Source organism: Vidua chalybeata, chromosome 6 (assembly GCF_026979565.1).
Source record: "Vidua chalybeata isolate OUT-0048 chromosome 6, bVidCha1 merged haplotype, whole genome shotgun sequence".
Classification (NCBI taxonomy): domain Eukaryota; kingdom Metazoa; phylum Chordata; class Aves; order Passeriformes; family Viduidae; genus Vidua; species Vidua chalybeata.
The window spans coordinates 25091722-25115432 of NC_071535.1; the positions used below are offsets into that span (position 1 = coordinate 25091722).

The 23711-nt window shown below is 42.4% G+C and overlaps 2 protein-coding genes across 3 annotated transcripts in view; one reads left to right on the forward strand and one right to left on the reverse strand.

Moving 5' to 3' along the window:
• Positions 1 to 19761, forward strand: part of RALGAPA1 (Ral GTPase activating protein catalytic subunit alpha 1) — a 131318-nt gene extending 111557 nt beyond the window's left edge. For both annotated transcript variants that reach the window (XM_053944606.1, XM_053944607.1), the window contains exons 39-40: positions 6468 to 6592; positions 18392 to 19761. In XM_053944606.1, coding sequence (XP_053800581.1) covers positions 6468 to 6592; positions 18392 to 18546 — 280 coding nt within the window. In that variant the 3' untranslated portion in view covers positions 18547 to 19761. The remainder of the gene's footprint in view (positions 1 to 6467; positions 6593 to 18391) is intronic.
• A 456-nt stretch (positions 19762 to 20217) lies between these two features.
• On the reverse strand, positions 20218 to 23285 carry INSM2 (INSM transcriptional repressor 2). The gene has a single exon (XM_053944598.1). It carries the CDS (start codon positions 23283 to 23285, stop codon positions 21882 to 21884), a length of 1404 nt encoding a protein of 467 aa, XP_053800573.1. The 3' UTR covers positions 20218 to 21881.
• Between the last annotated feature and the right edge of the window lie 426 nt (positions 23286 to 23711).

Here is a 23711-nt window from a genome sequence, read left to right on the forward strand (position 1 = left end):
TTAGTAATATCAAGAATAGTAATTTTTTTCTTCTTTTTCACCTAAATAACGTGGGTGAGATATGAGGAGAATGAACTGAATTCTGCCTTATGAAGCACTGGTGTGCAGTTGTATGTGCAGAAGCTTCTTTCATTTACAGCATAGCTCTGTAAACAGATGCACCTAGCTAAATATTTATTTGCCATTTTCAATATTGACAGTCTTTAAGAAACACAAAAGAACCCAGACTGACTTTGAGATATCAAGGTGACTTGAGTAAACAGAAGATGCAGCTGGAAGAAAAAAACCCTCTGTATACTGTGCAAACTAGATGTGGAAATTATTGAAATGCAATAAGTAGGGAACACCATGATACCACTTCTACAGAGTCACTTTTCAGAATATAAGAGAACTTTAACTATTCCTCTCAGTTGATACTGATCACCCACTTACATACAAAATGCTGCTACTTGCAAGGCTTCCAGCACTGGATCAATAGCAGCCCAACTTACATCCTTAACTCTAAGAGCCAACAAAGCCTACAAATTGCTGTGACTCAGTGTGAGTTCAGCTGGTTTGACAACCACTGAACAGTCTTTCTTTTAGAGTGAGATTTCCCAGAAAAAAATTCCATTTCTGTGATGGGTGGGGGTTTTGTCTCGTCTTCCTGTAGAAGTCAAATTCTGCTGGGACTAAGTTTTCCTTTCAGCTTAAAACCTTGATCCTAACCTGTAGTTGTTATCTTTATAGGGGAGGCCATTCTTCTTTCACACTTTGATGTAAGGAATTGAAATTTACTAGGAAGAATGTGCCAAATAAAATCAATTTTTTCATCATTTTAAGTATCTCAAGCTGTAGCAATTCATTCTGTGGGGTTTGCACACCTTTTCAGAACAGAGAGCAAAAAACTTAAAATCTCCTACCAACATATGCTTTTCACTGTGCTTCACTGTTTCTTTTTTATTTTGGTCCCTAATATCCTAGGAGCATTTTTGTATGTTGACCATACTACAGATTTGGGGTTTTTTCCTATAAAAAATGATGTGTGCTTCTAAATTTGCTAAGGGAGAAAATGTAACAAACAAGAGAGTTCCTTCTTGTATGGCTTTTCTTAAAATATTGTTAATCTCTTTTATGTAAATTGTGTATATATGCAATTTAAAACCTCTTGCAAGTGTCCATTTATCCTCCAAGAAAGTATCTCTTGGCATAGGATTTTCATTTTCCAGGTAAGGATGGAGCAGCAGTTCAGTTTCTGCTTGTCTTAAATTATTTTCCAAATGCCTGGCAAACAAAGTCATACTCTCCACAATCATATCAATATATATTGACTTCTTAGATGATTTTGCTAACAGTTGGAACTGCCAGGGATGCAGCTGTACATGTATTTCTGAGAGGAGTTTGTAATTTAACCTGAAAAAAATCCATATTGCTATTTGGAAATGCATGTTCTAGCTTTTTTCCTAAGAGGTATTTCAAGGCAATCATTAAAACCCTGTGTGTTTTTCCTAGCTCTGGAACCAAAGCATCTACATACCAATATACAGTTATATCATGGTATACTGCACATACATACAAATACACAAGTATGAGGAGGGAAGATTTATGAATAAAGCTTTCATAAAAGTGTCTTACTTCGACACTGCTGAAATTTTTCTTTGTTTCATAAAATAAGATTTCTTCTTATTCACAGGAAACACACATGCTCATCTATATAGTCTAATCATTATAGGACTTTCTTGGGAGAGGAGAGTCCCTGGATAGGAATTTTCCAGTCCATGCTCAGGAAACATTTGTTATCAAATGGTTTTTGGAGCAGGCAGTAGAATTTCGTCTCCAGCCCATTTGAGAATCTAACACTTAGTTGTTCTCATAATAGGTAGATTACATAGTTGTAAAGTGCTATATCCTTAAATAAAGTCTTGGAAATCTGATTCCATGTTTAAACTTTTTTCTTTTTATTTTTCCAGCTTCAGGTTAATGTCATTTTAGGATTGGTATTCTGCCAATGACTGTAGCAGTAATCATGCATCCACTCCTTAACTAAAAAATACTAGATATATTTATTGTAATGCATTTTAGTCAGCTGTAAAACTGAGAAGTGTGAAGAAGGATGGAAAGAAAATGTCATAGCAAAGGGAGAGTTGGGGGGGATGGGAGAGGGGTGGAATTGTTTGTGGACACTTGTGGAGACCTGATGCTACACATAAGCCACATAGAAGAAAGTACAAAAGTGCCTTTCCAAAAAGGTCAAGATTAGTGAGAGTGACTGCATTAACTGACTGGAGGTGAGTGGTTTTGGTAAAATGGATGGAATAGGTATGGACTATAAGGTTCAAATTAGTAGCCTGCCTTTGCACTAGGGAGTGGCAGACTGATGGCAGTATCTGAGAGAATGCACCATCTAAGTAGTATATCCAGAAAGTGGATTCTGCAGTGCTCTGAGTAGATTATGAAAGGATTAAAAATGCATTTATTTAGGCCAGAGAAAAGGATATGGCAGTAACTGAGATGTGAGGTAAGAGCCTAGGTAATCTTTTCAGATAAATGGCTAGAAAAAGTTTTAGCTTAGATTATGCATAAAGAGTCTGCAAGATGTAGATGTATTTTGCCATAGGAATCTAAACTTGGAAGTGATACAATCAACAGAGATGGAGAGCTATTAGGTGAAGACATGAAATGATATTTTTCAGAAAGATTGGGCATAAGTAGGTGATCTGACAGCCAGGCTTTCCAGTGCTTGTTCCCAAGTGCAAACTAACAGGTCTAATAATGGAAAGTACAGTATTTTCAAATACTAGATCTTTTCCGATAACTATTAATAGAAATAATTACAGATTTAGAGAATAAGTTAAAGGGAGCCTAATGTAAATGGAATATTAGCTGGAGTGACTACAACCTGAGTGGTCTATAAAGATATGATTCCTAAATTTTCCTGGTACTGATTCTATTTTTTAGTACTTCGGAAAAAGTATAATGAAGTAATATGTTTTTTGCAGTTATGCATCTGCAAGTTTTTAGCTGACACATTTGGGCGAGTGCCTGCATAATTAATGTATATCGTACATTTTTATTCATTCTGTTTTGTTCCAGTTAGCACCTTGTTCAGAAGCAAACAGCTCACAATACTGTTGTTTAAGTGTTTTGTCACTCTCTTTGCCAGTCTTTCTCCATTGGTTTGTCTGTGCATCCTTCCCAGTCCATCTTAATTGCTGATGCCAGTGGCAACATCCACTCGAAGTAAGAATACAGCTTGCATTGCCCTGTTATTAGTAGCCATTGAGTTTGTATGTGCCACTCAATCTGTAAGTGCTAATAAGTCTTTCCTAGAGAGCAGTGTTTTAAAGAAATAAATGTCTAGCCTATTAGAAGCGATGTAGAAATTAGCTACCATGGGTTTATGGTCAGTCTTGCAGACAGTTGCATTCAAATACAGTGTAGAACTAGATTATCTTAGCCACAAAAGCATATAGAATTGGAGTTTCAAAATTACTAGGATGTTCTCAAAACATAAATGAATAGAAGATAAAAGTATCCTATCTATACAGTCTCTAATACAGAAACAGAGTTCTTCTGGGGAGAGTGTGTCATTTCTTAGTGTGGAGTAGAGCAAGTTTTGGATTTGGCATTCGCCTCAGATTTTTTTGTTTGTTTGTTTGTTTTTAAGGTGGGTTATGTTTTTAACAAGCTGCAGATGGTTTTATGGATTGTTAGGATGAGCAGCAACCCAGGTAGCTGAATTACTTTTCTCTTGGTGTACTAAGTGTGCATTTGAATTAGACTTCTAGAACTGATATAAGCATATCCTCTTCACTGTGTAACAAAAACATCGTTATCGTCCTCAATCAGCATCTATCTCAAGACTTCTGTATTTGATTAGGAGATTGTACCAAGACTAGAGAAAAAGAATGTCCTTGTCATGTTCAAAGCAGTAACTTTCCTTCATTTTGCCTTATTTGTGTATAAGCTTTGGATATAATAGGATAAACTAAAAGGTTTCCTTTAGAGACCTCTGAAAGTAGAGCATTTTAAAAGCAAGTAGGTGTCTCTACCCTACTTTTTCATGAAACATTTTACCCATTCAAGCAGACTTTCAAAAACAGCTTGTTTTGATAGCAGACTGCTCTCCTGTGGGCCTTCAGCCTTTGCTTCCTGGCAGCACCTTTGGTGCGAAAAGAGAGTGATCAATTGGGAGACTATCAGTGCCAGCATGCATAGAGTGATAAGTTAACACACCACTGGGAATTTCTAGGGCCCACCAAGATACTTCACTTCTAATGTGCTAACAAGCTCATTTTTCTACCTCTTGCCTCTTCAGTTATTTTTTTTTTCTCAGAAGAGCTTAGAAGTTGAGTGCATCAGGCATAATGAAAAGCTCTGTAGGAGGGAGAAGCAATAACCCCATTTTTTCCTTTTCAGCCAAATAGAAAATTAGTTTCTGGTAATACACAAAGGCCAGTATTTTTTGTGCAAGGGGCACTGCTGTGAATCAAAGGACTCCATTAACTGCAGAAAATTCAGCAGCTGTGAATCTCCCCCAATGAAAAAAAGTGCTTTTCAACAAGTTGTGAGATATGTAGTATTATTTAGACTTCAACCATCAGTTTCATCCTCTACCACTTATACACAGCCTCTTAAAAATTGTGCTATATTACTGTCCTCTGTTCAGGTTCAAATACTGTGTTTATCCCCCAACCTAAGAATCGTTACAATGGGAGATTTTGTATTTTCTCTTGTCCCAGTGCTTCTATTTTAGCTTCTCCAAACTGAGGCTTCTGCTGTGGTTCAGCTGTCTCTGGACTGAGAAAGAATTCAGAGTACAGATTTTGGAGGGAAAACTGTTTCTCAGTTTCACTATGTAAGCAAATTATGGCCTAAGGAAATATGATAGAAATAATTTTATTCACTGAAACTTGTTTCTAGATAATATATTTTCTATATTTTTTCATATTTAGATAGACTGTAAAATCTACAGTAAATATTGTAGAGAAAAAATGGCAAAAAATGAGTAGGAAGAGTTCTGTAATTGTAGAAATACAGTTTTGTAAGATAATATGAAGATTATTTTTTCTAACTTTCATTGGGTGTTGGGAATTTTACTGCTTATCATAACTGAAAATAGAATCATTATTTTAAATGTTATCATTAGTAATTAAAAATGCTTATCATATGTAATACAGTTTTTATGTTTGGATTGCTAAAAAATATGTGCAATGTGAGTATTATCTCCATTTCACGGGTGGTGAAATTAAGTCAGAAAGATGGTTTTCCTCACTATCCCTGATTCCCCCAAAAAGAGCAGCAGACCTGAAATAAGACCCCAGAATTTTAAAGAAACCTATTTTGAATGCATTCCTCCAACTCAGCATGCTGATTTGTTTGGGGTATTTTTTTGGAAAACAGAACTATATAAGAAGAAAATTATCTCACTACCTGCAAATAAAATATGGAAAAAAAAAAAAAAAAAAAGTGGGCACAAGCGTGAATGCCAGGGAAAATTTCTGATCGTTCTGTGTTTGTGTAAGATAGCTGGAGAAGGTTTCCCTCATTCAGTATACTGAGTCCAGCTGGAGGACTCTGAAAGTTAAGTGAGAAAAGGTTAACTGATTTCTCAGTTCAGCAACTATACAACATGAAGTCAGCATGGTGGTTTTTCTTGATAATTGTATGTTGCTGCCTGCTGCTCTACATTTTGACAGCCATTTCCATAGTTGCTTTCATGAACAGCAGAAATATTCTCTCTTTTTCTCGCTCTCTCTGTGCTAACAGCACAATCGGGCCTGCTGGAACAAGAAGTGTGGAGAGGGTTCTTCAAAAACAACAACACTTCAAGATACCAGTCTCTTGTCAGTAATATTGGAGGGGGAGAACACAGAAAAAAATAAGAAGTACAGTATTTTACTGTCGGTGCCCTGCCAACACCCTGTTAACCAGCATTTAAGGGTCCTGTGGATTCTTTACAGATATTCTTGCTTGTTTTAATGACATGATCAAGAAGGTGTTTTTCCCAATACTGAAATTTCTCTATATTTGTCTTAAATGTGTGTGTGTTTAGGGATTATGAAAGCAGTTTATTATGGAAAAGTGCAAAGTAATTTGTTTTGTTAATGCTAAGGTATGTTTCATGCTACATCTCCTGAAAATTGAAATGTTTTTCTATTTAATTGTGACCAGAATACAGGCAAATTGGTTACTTAAGAGAGCACTTAAGTTGTTGTTATTTGTAAAAAATTTCAGGAAGTTCTGCATCAAACATGAAAAGAATACAGTTGAACCATAAGGTTTACATTAATCATATGTATCTTACACTTAATATTATGTCAATGCATCACACAATATCACAGTCATATAAAGAATTAAAAATAAGTGTGTACACTGAAATACATGATATGTATTTAACAAAAACAAGAATTCTGAATTACTAGGCAATGACATTTAGCAGTTACAGTGCATGATATAAATTCATCCTTAATTCTTGGCTAACTCAGTTATGAGGAGAGAGCACGATACCTGCAAACAATTGTTCAACATCATTTAGAGCCTACAACATTTGAAGATTTTGCTGCTCAGGTTTTCTGCCCAGCACCTTATCACCATTTGCCCTCAGAGACGGGTAAGAAGTAACAAACAGTTCTTATAAAATCTTAAACTTGAAATGCAGTATCCTTACTTATAAAGACTAAATATTCAGACCTTTGCACATCATGAAAAGTTACCATTAATTAAAAAAGAACATACATGCTTGAGAACACGGGCAAAGTTAACTTTAAATCTTCATTCTCTTTTCTGGCATCATAAGTCAATACCTGGCATTAAGATTTGGCAAGATGTTTTAATATAGCAACCAGACCCTGTATTTTTATCACAATCCCCTGTATAAAGTCTGCTTGGAAACGCTGGTACTGTCATCCGGGCTGGTTCAGGTAGAAACATTTTTAAGTGCACCTTCCTTATAAGAAAGTTTCAAGACTCACTACATGTTTAGAATGTAAAGTTTTAAACTGAAAATCTGAGCCTCACAATCTTAATTTTGTTTCCATGTTATTAGTCACAAAGTTGGTTTTAAGGTAGTTTTTACTTTCCAGTAAAATACCTGTTTTATAAGAGGATGCTGCATTTTTTTGTTACTAATAAGAAAATCGATAAAAGAAAATGAGTAACTCAAGGCCTTCCTGTTCTGACATTTCTTGAACTCCTTATGATTATTTCATTATTTTATTTCCCCTCTTTTTAGATCATTAAATATCAGTTCTGTTTATCTGAAGGTAAGACAAAGTGTCCAAAAAAACCCTTTGTTCCTCTTACTTTTACTAGAGCACTAAGCTTGTAACCAAATTGTATGCAAACTTTCCTTGTTGCCCTTGTTAACACTAAAAAGAATTTCACACTGATTGAGAAATGACCACTACATCTTCTAAAAGTTTTAGTCTTTTACTAACCTCAGGTCTGCATGAAGCACTAACACTGGTTCTGGGATTAAGGTAACTAATGATAGAGACAGTTGTTGAATGAGTAACACTTTATTGTGTTGACCTTTGTTTCTCAGCATGAACAAGTAGTACTGGATGGCAGTGGTGTGTTTTGTACCCTGTACTGTCTTTCATTGATGTTGTAAGACATTCTGCAGTGATAACCTAGGAGAGATGGAGAAGAAGAATATGTAACACTTGAAATCCCCTGTTCAGAAAAACCTTATTTCATGATAATCAAAGTGCTTCCATGGAAAAACTGTAAATCTAAATTAAATAAATTTTGTAAGAATAGTTTGGCAAGTTGGTATCTGAAAATTTGTTTCTCAATTCCAAAATATATACAGAAATCAATTCTCAATTATACAAGTATTATGATACGACTACAGAAAGAACAACTGAGAGATGTTAAAATGTTGAGGCTCCTTTACTTTAAAATACAAATGATAACTAGAAATGAGGTGCAGTTTCAAAGTATAATAAGTGGTATAATTATGCTAATGGAAATAGTTGAGACCAAAGGTAAACAAAATTAAAAGTAAGTAATTTAATTAAAGCAGCATAAAAATTAGTAACATAATTTAAAGTTTGAAAACATTTGAATAGGAAAAATCTGTAACTAGAGACATTAAAAACAAACAAACATTAAAAACAATAACCAGGGATACCAGTCCTTTCCACATTTCCTGTCAAGGGACCTAGTGAATATTCAGCACCAGACACTTTTGTATGGCTAGTATGTATTCTACATTCTAGTGCACTTGTTGAAGTTCTGCCCATTCCTTTTAAGAAGTCTCATTCCAAGCTAAGTCATTCTGCTCTCTTCCTCTAATTCATTCTTTCAGGGTGAAGCAAGGCTGCTTTTCTGTGCTAGTTCTGTGCATCAGAGTACACTTCTCTACAGTGGCAATTCTAAACTGTGTTCTTTTAAAATTGCTATTCTCTAGCATGATCTGAAAGGAGGTTATTATTTTTTAGAAACTTGGTTTTAACTTAACCTTTCTATCAAAGTTAATAATTTTCTGTAGGAATCCCATTAATAGGAGCTTGTGATGTGTTTCACATCTGCACACATGCATGTGTGTGTCTGCATACCACCTGTCCTGGGAACCACATTCTTCTGGACCTTGCACTGTGCAGTGGAAGTGACCAAGACATCAGTGTCAGGAGCAGGCAGCAGCTTCCTAGGACAGACATGCAGCACAGTGTGACCCAGCGTCAGAGTCAGTCAGCCTGGCCCCACATCTGCCTGACTCTGAGCTTGCATTTCAGCCAAGGGAAGCTGGGGATGCTCTGGCAGTCCTGCTTGCAGCCTGATCTCCCTGTTCCATCCAGGGCTCCTGGAACTCCATACTCTGCCCCAGCACAGGTGCCTGGAATAGCACCAAACCATCTGCCTCCAACCTGACTCTAGAGGGCACAAATCCTAAAGCCTGAGAATATAAAATATTCTCAGGGGGTATAAAATAACACTGCAGTTACCTGCCAGAAAGGTCACCCCAGGGCTTGGGGTTAGCCTGGAAACCACTGGTTTCCTGTTCTAGCAGAGGCAGGCCTGTGAGCTACGTTGCTGCAGATGACCCAAATTTCTGAGGGACTGTGATCCCGAAGAAGAGTTCATCAGCAGTGCTATTGAAAAAATAGATACCCCTGAATTTCCAGCGGCCCTGCAACAGGTGAATTTCTTAAAAGTGTTACAGAGCACTGAACTGTGCCAGGATTACACACAGGAGTGGTGCTGGAGTCCTGCCTGGGAATACACATGCATTCATCACCCTCAAGGTGACTCAGACAAAATCTTGCAGGCTCCCAGCCAGATGTGTCCATGTCATCTGAAAATTTCTAACCAGCTTCTAAGAATACATCACATTTTTAAAATACAAAATATATCATTTATGTATGGGGCTTCTTTTAATAAAAAATTACCAGAAGACACTAAGAAAAAAAAAATCCACATTTTGGATATTATAGACAAAATTATTCTATTGGATCATGATCTCCATGATTACAACTTCTAAATATGTTTAATTTATAAAATGCTCTTTTTTATATAAAATATATTTTTTCATCTAAGAAAGATATTAGAAACTCTGAGTCTGCTACAGCCCATCACCAGGCGTTACATTTGTTGTTGCTGTTTTGATCCCATTGACCATTTTTTTCATTTGAGCTATGAGAATCAGAGCAAATAGAGAACATGCCATTCAGTTCATGTGTTTTCTCAGATGGATTTATTTTATCAAAGGCTCAGACATCAGCAAAAGCTGTTTCCTTTTTTATTGTGACTGCTCTTCAGTACAATGTGATTGTGGCAGCTGCTGTTATATCTAGAAGTTTAGTTTGCCCTGTCAAAATATCTGACAAGTCCACCTTCCCATATGTAGGAGCCTGACTAGTGTAGTGAATGTGTACATTTAAAGAAATTGAGATTTACCTGTACTTAATCACAGAATGCAATTCAGTTGCCTGTGTGTTTTTTACCTTGTGCTGTTTCTGTTACATTGAGTAACTGCAAATACTCTGCTAAATAGGGTAACACGTCCTGTGCAGCTATTGAGTGAACCAGATCTCTGTGACAACAGAATAGGTTAAGGGAACTGTCAATGATAAGCTCAATTATATTGAAGGGCATATTGACCTCATGATGCAAAGATTCTGATCTTTAAAATGTACTCATGTCTTAGGTTAATTTTTTCTGTCTTCTTTTGTTCCCTTTCTTCCTACTAAGACTGGTACCTTATTTACAGTAAATTTCTAAAGAGACTTCTCTACATTCATCATAGTATATTCCTTGTAACAAAAGCTTGTGACAAATCAGGCTTTTTGGTCCCAAAAATCATTCCTGTATTTTCAAGCCTGCATTCAAAATAGTTCTGCTGCCCCACTCCCAGAGTAAGAGTAAGTGGGGTTGCCACTGTACAGTCAGGGAATCAGGGAAATGTAGAGATAATGATGCTTTCAGCCTTGCACAATTAAAAATCTAGTTCAGCAGCTTGTATTTTCATCTGCTGCTTCCTTGGTGTGAAACGTTGAAATTAATAATCTTTTTGGCCCTGTACCACCCCTTCACAGATGAGAATGATGGTGCTTTTGTCATTCTAAAAGGATCTGAGTCACACTTGGTGGTGGTGGTTTGTGACTGGAAGTGAAGCTGAAATACAGAAGTGAGGGCTCTATGTCTTGAAGGGCTGGAAGAATTTATCATTATCCTTCTTCTAGTACAAACTTAGGACTCTTTTTTGAATTCCAAATCAGAGCAAAACCTCAAAACTTAGTGACTTTTTCCAAAGAATTTTCATATTGGAATGGCTGAAGCGGAAACCTTATACATTTCTGAACTATTGTCTTAAAGTCAACCAACCACTTGTCTGAAGGTACACTCAGCACTTTGAGACGGTAAATTCAGTGTGGACTGCTAGAGACCCAAACAGATCAACTTTCTACATTTAATGAAATGTGTCTACTGAAAAAAATAGTATGATTGTCAATTAAAAAGCATCCCATACATACAAACAAGGGGACAAAAAATTTGAATCCTGACATTTCCTAGTTTTTTAATTTTTGACTTTATTTTCTTGTGAAATTTGCCTTGTGTAATTACTTCCATTTTTGTTTTAAAGTATAGGGCAAAGCAGAATTTCTGTAACACTGATTAACAGCTCCAGGTACATAAGCAAACTGCAACCTCTGGAACCACCACCTCCTGCAGACTGAGATAGGACAGTAGTTTGTAGGAATGGTAAAGTCTCTTAGCTCTGCCTCAGTCTTCACTAGTGGAAAGACTGGGAATTTTGCCAGTGGGTTTCACTGTTATTTGGCAGAGAGAAATAGACTTACCTTACACACACATGGTTCCAGCTAGGTTCTGAAGAGCATTCTTCACTGGACATGGTTTTGGCTCCTGTTTTGCCATAAACTTAATTTTTTTTTTTTTTTTTTTTTTTTTTTTTTTTTTTTTTTTTTTTGCTGTCTTCTTTCTCATGCCTCTTAGTTCTTTCTCTTCTACCCAGTTCTGGTCTCCCAGGTCTTTAGATCATCTCTTCCTCACCTTTTTGCCTTGCTTTGTAGCTGCTTTTGCAGTCTTTCTACATCTGCTTCTGGCTTCCTTTCATCATTTCACAAAATTAGTGAGAGATTTAATTGACTTGATTCTAGCAAGGCTGCTGAGCATGAGGGACAACTTGGCCAGATTTGGACTGAAATATAGAAGAGTGGCAAAGAGCACAAGCTGTACAAAAATGATTGCCCTCTTCCCTGAAGGTCAAGTGGGACATGCTGAAGTATCTCAGAAGACATCAAAATGTACCAACATGCACAAATTATTTTCCCCTGCGGTCATTCACAGACATAGCACTCGGGGCAGTGCTGAACCAGACAACGAAGTGTGATAAAGTCAGAAGAACTGAGAGTAGTCTTATCATGCAGCACCCTTTCAGGCTTCTCCTTGGTAAATTCTTCACCTTTGAAAGTCAGAACTGATGTGCAAGATTAGTCATGGCAGTGCATATGTTCTGATAGCTCCAGATTCCTCCATCTCACCTCACTTCTAATTTAGTCTGTGTGTAGTTAGGATTCCATTTTAGATTTAAATAGTTGATTTCTGAGTCAAACAACCAACATACTATCATTAGAAGATAGTAAATATTTCAAATGGAGTATGAAAATGTCACATTTCAACTTTGTTGACCCACCTCCTTGTTCAGAAGCAATTGAAGTGGCTTTGCATTATGGCCCCAAAATATCATAGCTGATCAGGCTATGGTATTTGTCACTTGTCAAATCTAAGAGGAGAAAAATATGGATCATTTCCTGATGTTTTCTGCTTCTTAAAAATCCAGATATCTACTTTGTTTATTTTATAGAACTTTCTGACTTCACATCATTTGTCCATAAAGCCTTCATATATCACCCTATTTTTATATTTTGGATAACTAAATATTTTGTTGTTGTGGTTTAAAAATGGTATTTTCCAATTAAAGTGTTCCCACTGAAACCACTCCAAACCATATGCTGGTTGATCACTCCCCCTTCCCTTGGCGAGCTGGAGAGGAGAACTAGAGACATTGAAGGCACAAGTTGAGATAACAACAAGTTACTGGAAACAGCAAAAAGATAAGAAAATTAACAGCAGCAACAACAACATCAATACTAATGACAGAAGGAACAAGAAAGAGGCAAACAATTCACATGGACACAGACACACTCCATCCCTAACAATATCCAACTGCTCCTTCTGCCATGCTACGCTGATCTGGAAGTGAGCCCTTCCCCCATGCCTGGAAAATGACACAAAGTTGTATAGAATAGCCTGTGTGTCCTGGCCATGCTGCCTCCTGGCTACTGCAAAAATCAACCCTGTCCTGCCCAGAGTCAGGACATTTTCCACCCCTTAGTCTATACCATCTCCATCATGCCCAGATCCTACACCTTCCAACTATATACCTGTATCTTCATATATACATAAACATGAGTATCATTTTCATAGGCAATGACCATCCCTCCAGGGTGTTTGTTGACTTCCTTTAGTCAATGACTGTGGTTTCAGTCCATCCTGGTTATCTTCCAGGAGGAAGGTGTGCTGTCAGGTGGTTGCAAGCTGCACCAGGAGCTCGCAATTGGAGCAGTTCGTACTCATTGTCCATGGTAGTTCTGGCATACAGTGCCAGTGTCATTCGGCAACCGCTTTTATATAATTCAACATTACAGATGGTTCTAACCCAAAAATCAAATTCCCTGGAGGTACACATTGTGTTTCCCTCTCCCAAGTGCACCCATGTCCTTGAGCAAAAACAATCCCATGGATGGGTTTACCTTTGCTTGAGACAGGATTAATCCAAACTGTCTTCCAACACATTTCTCATGTGCTCCACAGGGACTTTATATCTTTCTGCAGTACACTGAGGTTTTGATTAGGCAGGGCAAGGTAGATCCTCTAGTGTTAACTAACCAGGGGGCCTGTGCTAAATGCAGATCCAGTGCTGAAGGTCTCTCCACCCATTGCTTTCAATATGGTTTTTAACAGTCCACTGTATTGTTCCTGTTTCCCAGAGACTGGTGCAGGATAGGGAATATGTTGCACCCACTCAGTATCTTGCTGGCCCAAGTGTCTATGAGGATATTTTTGAAATGAGTGCCATTGTCCAGCTCTATTCTTTTGGGGGTGCTATGCCACCACATGAGCCACTTTTCCAGGATGGTGTTCTGGGCAGTGATGTGAGGCACAGGGTGCATCTCCAGCCATCCAGTGGCTGTCTCCACCATTGTCAGCGCACAGCGCTTGCCTAGGCAGATTTGTAGGAGTGCGATGTAATCAAACTGCCAGGCGTCCTCACATTTTTATTTCAGCCCTCGTCCCCCACACCAAAGAGGCTTTACCCATTTAGCCTGACTGATTGCAGTGCATGTTTCACGGTTAACCTGGGATATAGTGTCCACTCCTCAATCACAAGCCCATCTGGATGTTGCATCTCTTCCCTGTTGACCTGAGGTGTTATGGGCCCACCAAGTCAAAAATAATTCACCCTTATGTTCTGGTCCAGATCCACCTGAGACACTTTAAATCTTGGCAGCTGGATCCACCTGTCTGTTCTTGCAATGTTCTTCAGTAGCCCAACTCCAACCCCCCCATATAATCAGCTACCAGAAAATGAAAAAGGATACGCTCTCTTCACTGATGGTTCCTAGCATTTTGTAGGGATACATCAAAAATGGAAGGATGATATATGGAGTCCTACATGGCTAGTTGCAGAAGCTATTGAGGGACAAGGTGGATCAAGGCAGGGTGCAGAGCTGAAAGCCACACAGCTGGCCTCATTCCTCACTGAATGAGAGGAATGGCCTCTACATTGACTCATGCATGGTGGCAGTACTCTGTGGGTGTGGCTACAACAGCGTATTGGGTGATTGGCAGTGCAGAAGGAAACCATCTGGGCCACTGAACTGTGGCAAGACAGTTCACTGCCTGGGTAGAGAAGTTGGCTGTAAAAGTACATCATGTAGATGCACACACATCTTCTGTATTGCTCCTCTCTGGAGCTGCCACAGCATTCTCCTTGCAAGTATTCTGTCACTTTATCAGGGTTGTGTAGGTGAACTGCTAAACCATTGGAGCAGAGAATTTCCCCAGAAGCTGGCCCATTCTCTCCCATATTCTATGCTACTCATGACCATCCGCCCTCTGGGTAGATCTCTGAACTACCTCCTTAGAAATCTCTGTCCTGACTCTAAATATGCTGTAGACTGCGCTGAGGAGACATGGCAGACTTAGTAACAAGAATATGCTTTCCTTAACATCCAGCAGGAATTTAAAATTCTCAAAAGCTGTTTTAACAGGTCTGAAGGAGGAAAAGGCGGTGGAAAGCTGGGGAAAATCATCTCCCCCGTTTCCCCCCAACGACTGGGTGTGATTATTAATGGACTCCTAGAGCTAGTGCCTGAGTAAGGATAGGAGAGAAACATTAAATACAAATCCCAAATTACCTTCATTGCCTTTTATCTTACCATGTTATAAACTGATACTCCATAGTACAGCAACAGAGCAATCCTAATCCCTCTCCCTGCTCTGATAAAGAGCACCATTATGAGCACATAGTGGATATACAAAAAACATGTACAGGGTTAGGTACCACACCCACGTGAGCAGACCAAGCAACATTGCGACCAGTAGATCAGGACCTAATGCAACAAATCAAATCAGATTACATCAAATTTGTTTTCAACTCACTCTGGGCAGAGCTGTTGTTGTCTCAACCCTTTGTGCCTCACACTGGGCACCAAAGAAGGGTGTTGTGTTTTAGGAATGGTATTCTCCAGTTCTGGTTCCCGCTGTAACCATGTGCTGCTCCAAACCATGTGCTGCTCTATCACGCCCCTTCTCCTCAGCAGGCTGGAGAGGAGAATTGGAGGCATAAAAAGTAAAGCTCAGGAGATAAGAACTATTTTTACTGGCAACAGCATTGAGATTAGAAACATACAGTAACAGCAACAGTGCTAATCACACAGGGTACAAGAAAGAGGCAAGCAGTTTGATGTAGGATGTGAACCCCCTACAATAATACCCAACCACTCCCTCCACCACACTACACTGACCCATAAGTGAGCCTTTACCCAGAAAATGACACAAGATGATATAGAATAACCTCCAGGTCCTAGCCATACCCCCTCCTGGCTGCTGCAAAAATTACCCCGTCCTGACCAGAACCAGGACAGTTGTGGAAAGCGATAAAGATAATAGCATTTTATACTGAAAATTTTAAAACTCTGAAGGGGAAGCAAAACCTGCAAAATTTTTATATACCATATTTAATATCCACATGTGTGTATGAGCGTATGTATGTATATATATGCTTATCTAAAATCCAAAGAAATTTAGTTACTAGTTAATCTGTTAATTTCTGTCAGATTTTAAATATATTTTAAGTGCTGTTGTTCTTCGCTCTTCTGGTGTGATATGTTCAGATGTGAAAATCACTTTACGTGACTTCTGTTCTTCAATAGCTCTTAAGTTTCTTTTAAAAAATGTTGTTATATGTGTGCTTTTCTCCACAGGAATTAGAAACAAATTTTAAGCTACAACTGGAATAATACTTTAATTGAAATAATGGGCAGACTGACTTTTTCTTTATCCAACAACCCATGATAAAATTTCACACTAGGGTTTAACCCTTCAATGCAGACCAATTAGCTTAAAACTAGCTGCTTTTCCTTCTTTACGTGATTTCAGGAGTCTCATGTTAAGACTAGCTATAATTTTAACATATTCAGTACTGTGAAACAGCTGGAGAACAGAAGCCATATATCAAGTTGCCATTTGTTTTTCCTTATCAGTTGTGTGTATGTGTGTATTTACCTGTTTTCACCAATGTTAAACAAGCATTTCAGACAGTGTTTAGGATGTATCTCAGTTGCTATTAATAAGGTTGTTGGATCTGGATAATGTTATAGAATTCTTTTCTTTCTCTCTCCCTTCCTTTTTTTTTTCTTGTAATGCTTAGTTGGTAAGTATGATGCCATATTTCAGAGCTGTTGCTTCATTGCACATAACTAACTCATCACTCTCTTTAACCTGTAGCATGAGCAGCAATTGCATAATGAAATTCGAAATTCCGTTTTCTGTGCTCATCTGTTAATACCCTTCAATCTCTGCGGTTCGTGTCTCATGTCTCACACCTGTTATCTTTTATCTTTTCTCCTCCCCCTTCCTCACTTCTTTCCACTCCTCCTTCCTCATCACTTCTTCATTCTCAACAAAGAAAGAAATGCTGTGATATTTCTTCTCCTTCCAAAACCTCCACTAGAAAGCATTGGCCACATCAAGGTAAAGGGCAAAGGCTTGAAACGGAAGGTCTTTCACGCTAGCTGTGAATGGTATGCTGTGCAAAACAACAACGGTTATTTTCTATTCTCTAATCTCCACCATTTGAAATGCTTTAATTTCTTGTAAAATCAGAACAAGATAGAATTTCAGAAAATGCAAATGCATGTTTCCCTGCTTGCCTTTTTCTATAAGGCACGGTGAGTCAGGCATTATCATGCTTTTCCAGATTGTTTGGCAGTGAAGTACCTAGTTCATGAACAAAATTACTGTCACCAGCTGGGGAACAAATAACAGCCCTTTCTCTCCCCTGTCACTCTGATAGGTCATGTTAGTTTGAAGATAGAAAGTACCGTGCTCTTGCTCTGGAGCAGGCAGGTGAGGTACCAGGCAAGAACAGCTAGATTGCTAAATCCTACAGGTTTATGACAATCTTTTAAATTTGCTCCTAGATTTCTTACCTTATGACCTCATTTGATTTTAGAGGAATCTTTCAGGGTAAATCATGACCAGTTTTGAATGATTTTTGCACCCTTTATATGTGAAATGTATACTGAGGCAGAGAGATCTTCAGTTCTGATTATTGCATTATTATTTTAAAGAATTACCAGTAATAGCATGATGTGGAAGAAATAGCAAGTGATTTCTGGCTTACTGCAGTCTGCAGGGGTTTCCCCATTGACACCCGGACCAGGCTTCTGTCTCTAAATTATATGGGTTAGAAGCCTTCAGAGGCACTGAGGTAGTTGAGTTCAATCACACTGTCAGTGGCTGTAAATGGCTAATGAAAACGCAGTTTAGTTTTATGGATGGGAGTTCATAGTATTAATTTTCTATAGTATGGGAAGGAGAATGTAATTTTGATTTCATATTTTCTCCTTTTCATTTTGTATCTCTATGGAAGAAGATTTGGAGACAGGCCGTTTGTAGGAAAGAGCTTTGTCCCCTTGCAGTGAGGACTCTGAGGCCACTGGAGCATAGCTCTGGGCACTGGGCTAATGAATTACATATCATTGTCTCAAATTCATCTTGTTCCTTTTACAAAGAAACGTTAACATATAGTGCATCCAGTTAGTACAATCTGTTCAAGCTTCTGCCTTGTGGGCCCTGTAGGAATTTGCCTTTTGAAGTACAAACTAAAGTTGGTATGGGAGAAGATGTTTTGCTCTCTCAGTCAGCCCCCAATTCACTCCACCTCTTCAGCAGCATTCCTAGAGCTCCCTTCATGTGCAATGAGCTGTTAACCTTCATGTTCTCATTAAAGACTGGATTCTTCTGGGTTGTGATTTGACTAATGATTTCCCCATCCCTGCAAGGGAACTGGAGCTATTTGTTTTCCTGGTTAGCAGGAGAACGTTGCCCACTTCAGTGCTGCCTCAATTGCTCAGAGCGAGGGAGTTCCGCAGTCCCATAGCTCAGTGGTTTCTGGAATCATCTTTTCTGTTGGGGTGGATTGTGTGGCACTTGCTAATTCCGTAAGCAATACCATCACCCACAGCTGTTAAAGGGCTAGGAGATGCTGTGGCAGTGACAGCAGCACTGAAATTCCTCTCTGCCCCTTGCTATGAGATCCCGTACTGCGAGTGCAGAAGGCGGCACTGACCCGTCTGGTTCTTGCTGTCCTCTGCAGGCTTCTGCCCAGAGACTCAGCCGGGAGAAACTCCAGCAGCAGCAACAGCACAGGTGGATGGAACAGACTTAGCCTCTCCAATGTCTCCTCGGACTAGCAAGAGCCGCATGTCCATGAAACTGCGCCGCTCCTCTGGCTCAGCCAACAAGTCCTAAGTGGCAAGATGCCTGCAGCTTTCTGTTGAAGAGCACTGGCCACCCTTCCCGCAGCGACTCACCGCGATTTGGGTTTTTTTACTGCTCACGCCTTTCATTCAAGGATAATGTCTCTCATGTGTGTGCACCTATGCCCTGCATACTCCTTTTCTGTATGTTTATTTTAAACAGTGACACTGGAATTTACTTTAATATTTTAGCTTTGGGTTTTTTTTATCAAACTCCAGTCTGCCGGGTTTTTTTTTCTTTGCAGTGCAGTTTGTACTCTGCACCTTTTACCTACTTGGATGATTATGGATGATTAACTTTGGGTTTTAACTCCGGTTGATCTTGCGTCAACATGGAATTGGAGACTGCAGTTGGATTACACTATATTTATTGTGCCCCATTGCAATTTTCTCTGTAACAAAGAAAGAAATATGTACAATTTGAAAATGAATGTACAATTTTAAATTGAAGTTGCATTTGTAAAGTCTTTGTCAGATGTCACAATGTTAATGCACAAGATGTGTACAGATTATTTATGTTGAGAATAAAATAGTTCAATTGCGTTTCAAGTATCACAGAATCCAAATGAAATATTTTGCTCATAGCACCCTTTCATCATAAAGCGATGTATCATTTCATAATTCTGCAGATAATCTATGCCAGAAAAAAAAAATCACTGTCCTGAAATTCTATTTATGCTTGGCTTCCAAATATTTTTATAATGTTTGCTTTTCCAAGTGGTGTCAATAGTAAATGCCATTGAGTTTCATGAGTTTTAGCCATTATCATTATGCTGTTTCATCTAGATGTATATTCTTTTTTCTTACATTAAAAAAAAAAATTTAAAAACAAACAAACGAACACTTTCCTGATAAAAATTCATTGCTGTGATGATGGGTACTAGGGAAGAAAAGGGAACATGCTCCGGGAGCCTGGCCTGAAATGCTAATAATTTCAACCTTGTGAGCGCAGATTAGTACACGACTTCCACCCACCCAGAGGTATTTTCCTACAGAAAATTAAATGCTCACATTTTGAGTCTAGTAAACAACAAAATGCTGTTAACAAAATGTAGCATGGCATCGGTACTAACTGCATGTGTAAATATATGGGCAACAATAAAAAAAGAAATTATGTATTGTCATTCATGTAGTATCTACAAATTTGTAATGGTTGAAAAGAAGACATGCTATTTAATAATCCAATAAAATTATTCTTACCACCTTTTGTATATTAATTATTCACCTCACTGATTAGATTCTTAGTCCAATTTTAGAAGAATTGTGTATTACATGCACATGGAGCAGTTAAATGCAATACACAGCTTAGTTTTACTTTGTATAAAAAAGCTTTCACACAAGTTCTCAAGAATGCCCTAATGAAAACTTTCCCCCAGATCTAGAAAACACATTACATGTAGCTCTGCAGGTAATACAAAGCATAGGCTGTTCCCTCCGGCAGGCTGGTTGTTCAAGTGCTAATTGTAGGATGAGTTAATAATCATCACATTTGTGTGATCTGGAGCCCTTCATCTTTGACTACACAAGGAGAGAAAGAGGAACCATGATTTTAAAAAACCCAAAAAAACTAGTGAATTTCTCCAGGGGCAAACTCATTTAATTGCATAAACAGGCATTTTTACCTAAGTCTCTGTTGCCAACAAATGACAGAAAAATGCACAGCTTAAATTAACATGCTTTATTTTTGGCATATTAGTGAGTTGCGAGTTTAGCCTCCTTTGTCAGGAAGCAAATCTTGGCTGCATTAGGTTATATTTTATTAATTCACTTGTCCAGGTTCTGGAACTAAAATGACAAAATCTGTGAAGCACATTTAATGTAAAGCACTTATCGCTTGCTTGCAGCCTTTGGGCATGATACATCTAGCAAAATATAAAACTACAAATAATTGCTTTAGAGGATGCTAATTGAGAGATTGAAATATTTTGCATGCTCATGTCAGAGAGAGTGTTAGAACAAAGACTACGACTGGATCAATTTGGTTCTTCAGAAGTCACCAGCTGACCCTCTTTGCCCTGCTGAATTCAAGAAGGGCATGAGCTTTCTTTTACATTTTTTATTCAATTTTCTTGCCCTTATTTTTAGCCTCATCTGCTATCACACTTAGAAACAAGCACTCATAGAAAAAATAAATAAGTAAATAAATAAATAAACAAACAAATACTGGCTGAAGTGTCAGTAGCTGGTAAATTCAACAGCATTTCAAAGCATTTGGCCAGAGCACTGTCAAAGCCAGGGAATACACACCGCAGGTTGCTTTGCTAAAGGTAGGTGTCGTTAGGGAGAAGGAAGGTGGCCTATCACCTGCACTTTAGCAACATGTCTAAAGACTGCTTCATGTCCTAATTTCAGCTGTTCACAAGACTCGGAGGAGTTCACATCAAAAGCGCAGCTCACAGAGGAGAGGGGTCGGAGGCCGCCTGAAAAGGCGAGCCGCACACAGGCTGCTTTCCGCCTGCCTGCGAGGCAGGGGCCGGCAGGGCCGCTCGCTGCCCACCCAGCCCAGTGAGACCAAACTGCCCTTCTGGCTGCTGACCGTGCCGCAGTTACGAGCCACTAACGGAGCGGAGCGGCTTTGGGAACGGGCAGCTGCCAGAGACGCGTGCTTTGCCTACCACACAGTTGCTAGAGTACAGAGACACAGAGTAAGCAGGAGATGCGTACTTAGCTATAGAAGATCAACACCTCGTATTTCAATTAAGCAGACAGCACGATTAATTTCCCATACGTTTTGCTAGCTATTATGTGACTTGACACTGACTTAATATGAACATTTACCTTCTCAGCTACCTTAGTACAGAGTACACCACGAATGTTGAAGTTCGGGGGCTAAGGCTATTAAAACAAGGTCACTAGATCAGGCTCCTTTTCTCACGAAAAATAATTCCTCTCTTTAGATACCGTATATACAGCCGTACTTCTCTCCGTCGCTACGGAAGATGTACCGGCGGTGGGCCGCCACCCGACGCCTCGGCACTGCCCGCCTCCCGGCAGATGCTGGCGGGGCTTCTTGCCTGTTGCCGCCGGCCCAGGGCCGTGCCGGCGGCCGCCCCCCGTCCCCCGGCCGCCCCGGCGGCTGCGGAGCTGCGCGGCGCTTCCTCCACTGCGGGGCTCGGCGTGAGCGCTGCCGGCAGTGCGGCCCGTGGGCTGAACACGCCGCCGTGCCGGCGCGGGCGCGCGTCGCTACCCACCGGCCGGGAGACAGCGGGCGGCTCCTCCGACGTCGTAGCCGTGAGAGCCGCGACTTTCCATAGGAATTACAGCGTGGCCAGGGCTCGCTCGGCTAGCCCGGGCTCTCGGAGCAGTCCCACCGAGGCGGCCGCGGGCCTAGCAGCCCGGCCGGACGGGCACCTGGAGCAGCAGGACCTGCCTGCTCTCCGGCGGGTGGCACTTGCTGGCGTGCCGCGCCAGCCCGGGCGCGCTGAAGAAGGTGGCGGGGCAGTGTTTGCAGGGGAAGCCCTGCCGCTCGCCGCCCGCCGCGCCGCTCTCGGGGACCCCGGCGGGCGGCGGCGGCGGCAGCAGCAGCTCCTCCCGCACGGCGTGCCACAGCCGGTGCTTGTCCCTGATGTCCGCCGAGGGGAAGCGGGCGCCGCAGAGGTGGCAGGCGAAGGTGAGGGGCCCGCGCTCCGGCGGGCCGAAGGCGGCAGGCCGCGCTGCCCCGTGGGTGCCCAGGTGCTTGCGGAGGTAAGCCTGCCGCCGGAACCGCTTTTGGCAGCAGGGGCAGGCGAACGCCTCCCCGCCGGGGCCGCCGCCCGGACCGGGAGCGCCGCCGTGAGCTGGGCCGGGGCTGGAGCCGGGGGCGGCCGGGGCGCCGCCGGCGCTGTCCGCGCCGCCGCGGTGCTGACGGGTCCCCGGCGGTGGCTGGGGCGCGGCGGGGCCGCGGGGCCGCCGCTCGGGGCTGTTCTCCTTGCCCGGCGGGGCGGAGACGGCGCCTTCGGCGCTGGGGCCGGGACGTGGCTTGTGCCAGCGGCGATGCGAGGCCAGGTTGGCGGGACAACTGAAGATCTTGTGGCACTCGGGGCAGCGGTATTCGACGCGCACGATGCGGGAGCAGCGGTGCTGGGCCAGCGCCAGCGGGTCCGCGTACTGCTCTTTGCACAGCTGGCAGATGAATTCGCCCAGCGGTGTGCGCCCCGCCGGCGGCCCCGGCCGGCCCTCGGGCCCCTCCTCTTTGATGCGCAGCCCCAGCACGGGCGAGGTGGTCACCTCATCGGCGAAGCTCAGCTTCCGCGTGGCCTTGCCCTTCTTGGCCGGCGCCTTGGCCCGAGACGGCCGCTTCAGCGCGGGCACCGACGGCAGCGGCGGGGCGGGCAGCGGCGTGCGCGGCTGCAGCAGCAGCTTCTCGGCGGGCGGGAAGGAGGCGGCCAGGGGGAAGGACTCGGCGGAGGCGGGGGAGCTGAGGCACCGCTCGAAGAGAGCCGCCCGCGGCCCCGCCGCGCTGCACGGCCCCGTCGCCCCCCAGGCGGCGGGAGCCTCCGGCGGGGTGAGCCCGGGGCCGCCGCAGCCGCCGCCGGGGGGCCACGTCGCGGGGCAAGCGGCGACGGCTCCGTCCTCCTTCTCGCTCTTCTCCTCCTCCGCTCCCTGTCTAGCGGCGGGGCTGTCCCCGCCGGCGGGCGGCGGGGGCGGCGGCGGGGTGGGCGGAGGGTCCCGGTCAGGGTCCCGCTCCCGCGGGCGTGCCCGGTAGGAGCCGCCGGGTCTCCGGCTGCGCTTGACGAGGAAGCCGCGCGGCATGGCGGGGCGGCGCGGGGCAGCGGGAGCGCGGCACGGCCAGCCCGCCCGGCCTTTATACCCCCGGCGCCCGCTCCCGCCCGGGCGTCATCCTCCCTCCGGCGGCGGCGGCCAATGAGGAGTTGGGGCCGGCGCTGGCGGCGGGGGGCGGCGGCGGCCGGAGCGGGCCGGGGCTCCCGCCGCCGGGGCGGGCGCGCTCCGGCTGCGGGAACAGGCGGAGTATCTCCGGGAGCGCGCCCCGGCGCCCTGCGAGACTGACTGAGGCGTGGGGCCGGGAATGGCTCCGAGATGGGAGAGACCCCGAGCTGGGTCACGGGCGCTGCCGTCTCGGCCGAGAGGCCGACGAGGCTCGAGCAGGAGCGTCCGTCGTGGCTGTTCGTGCCGATGCCTTCATCCTCTGCTGGGGCCACACGGACCGCCCCGCACATC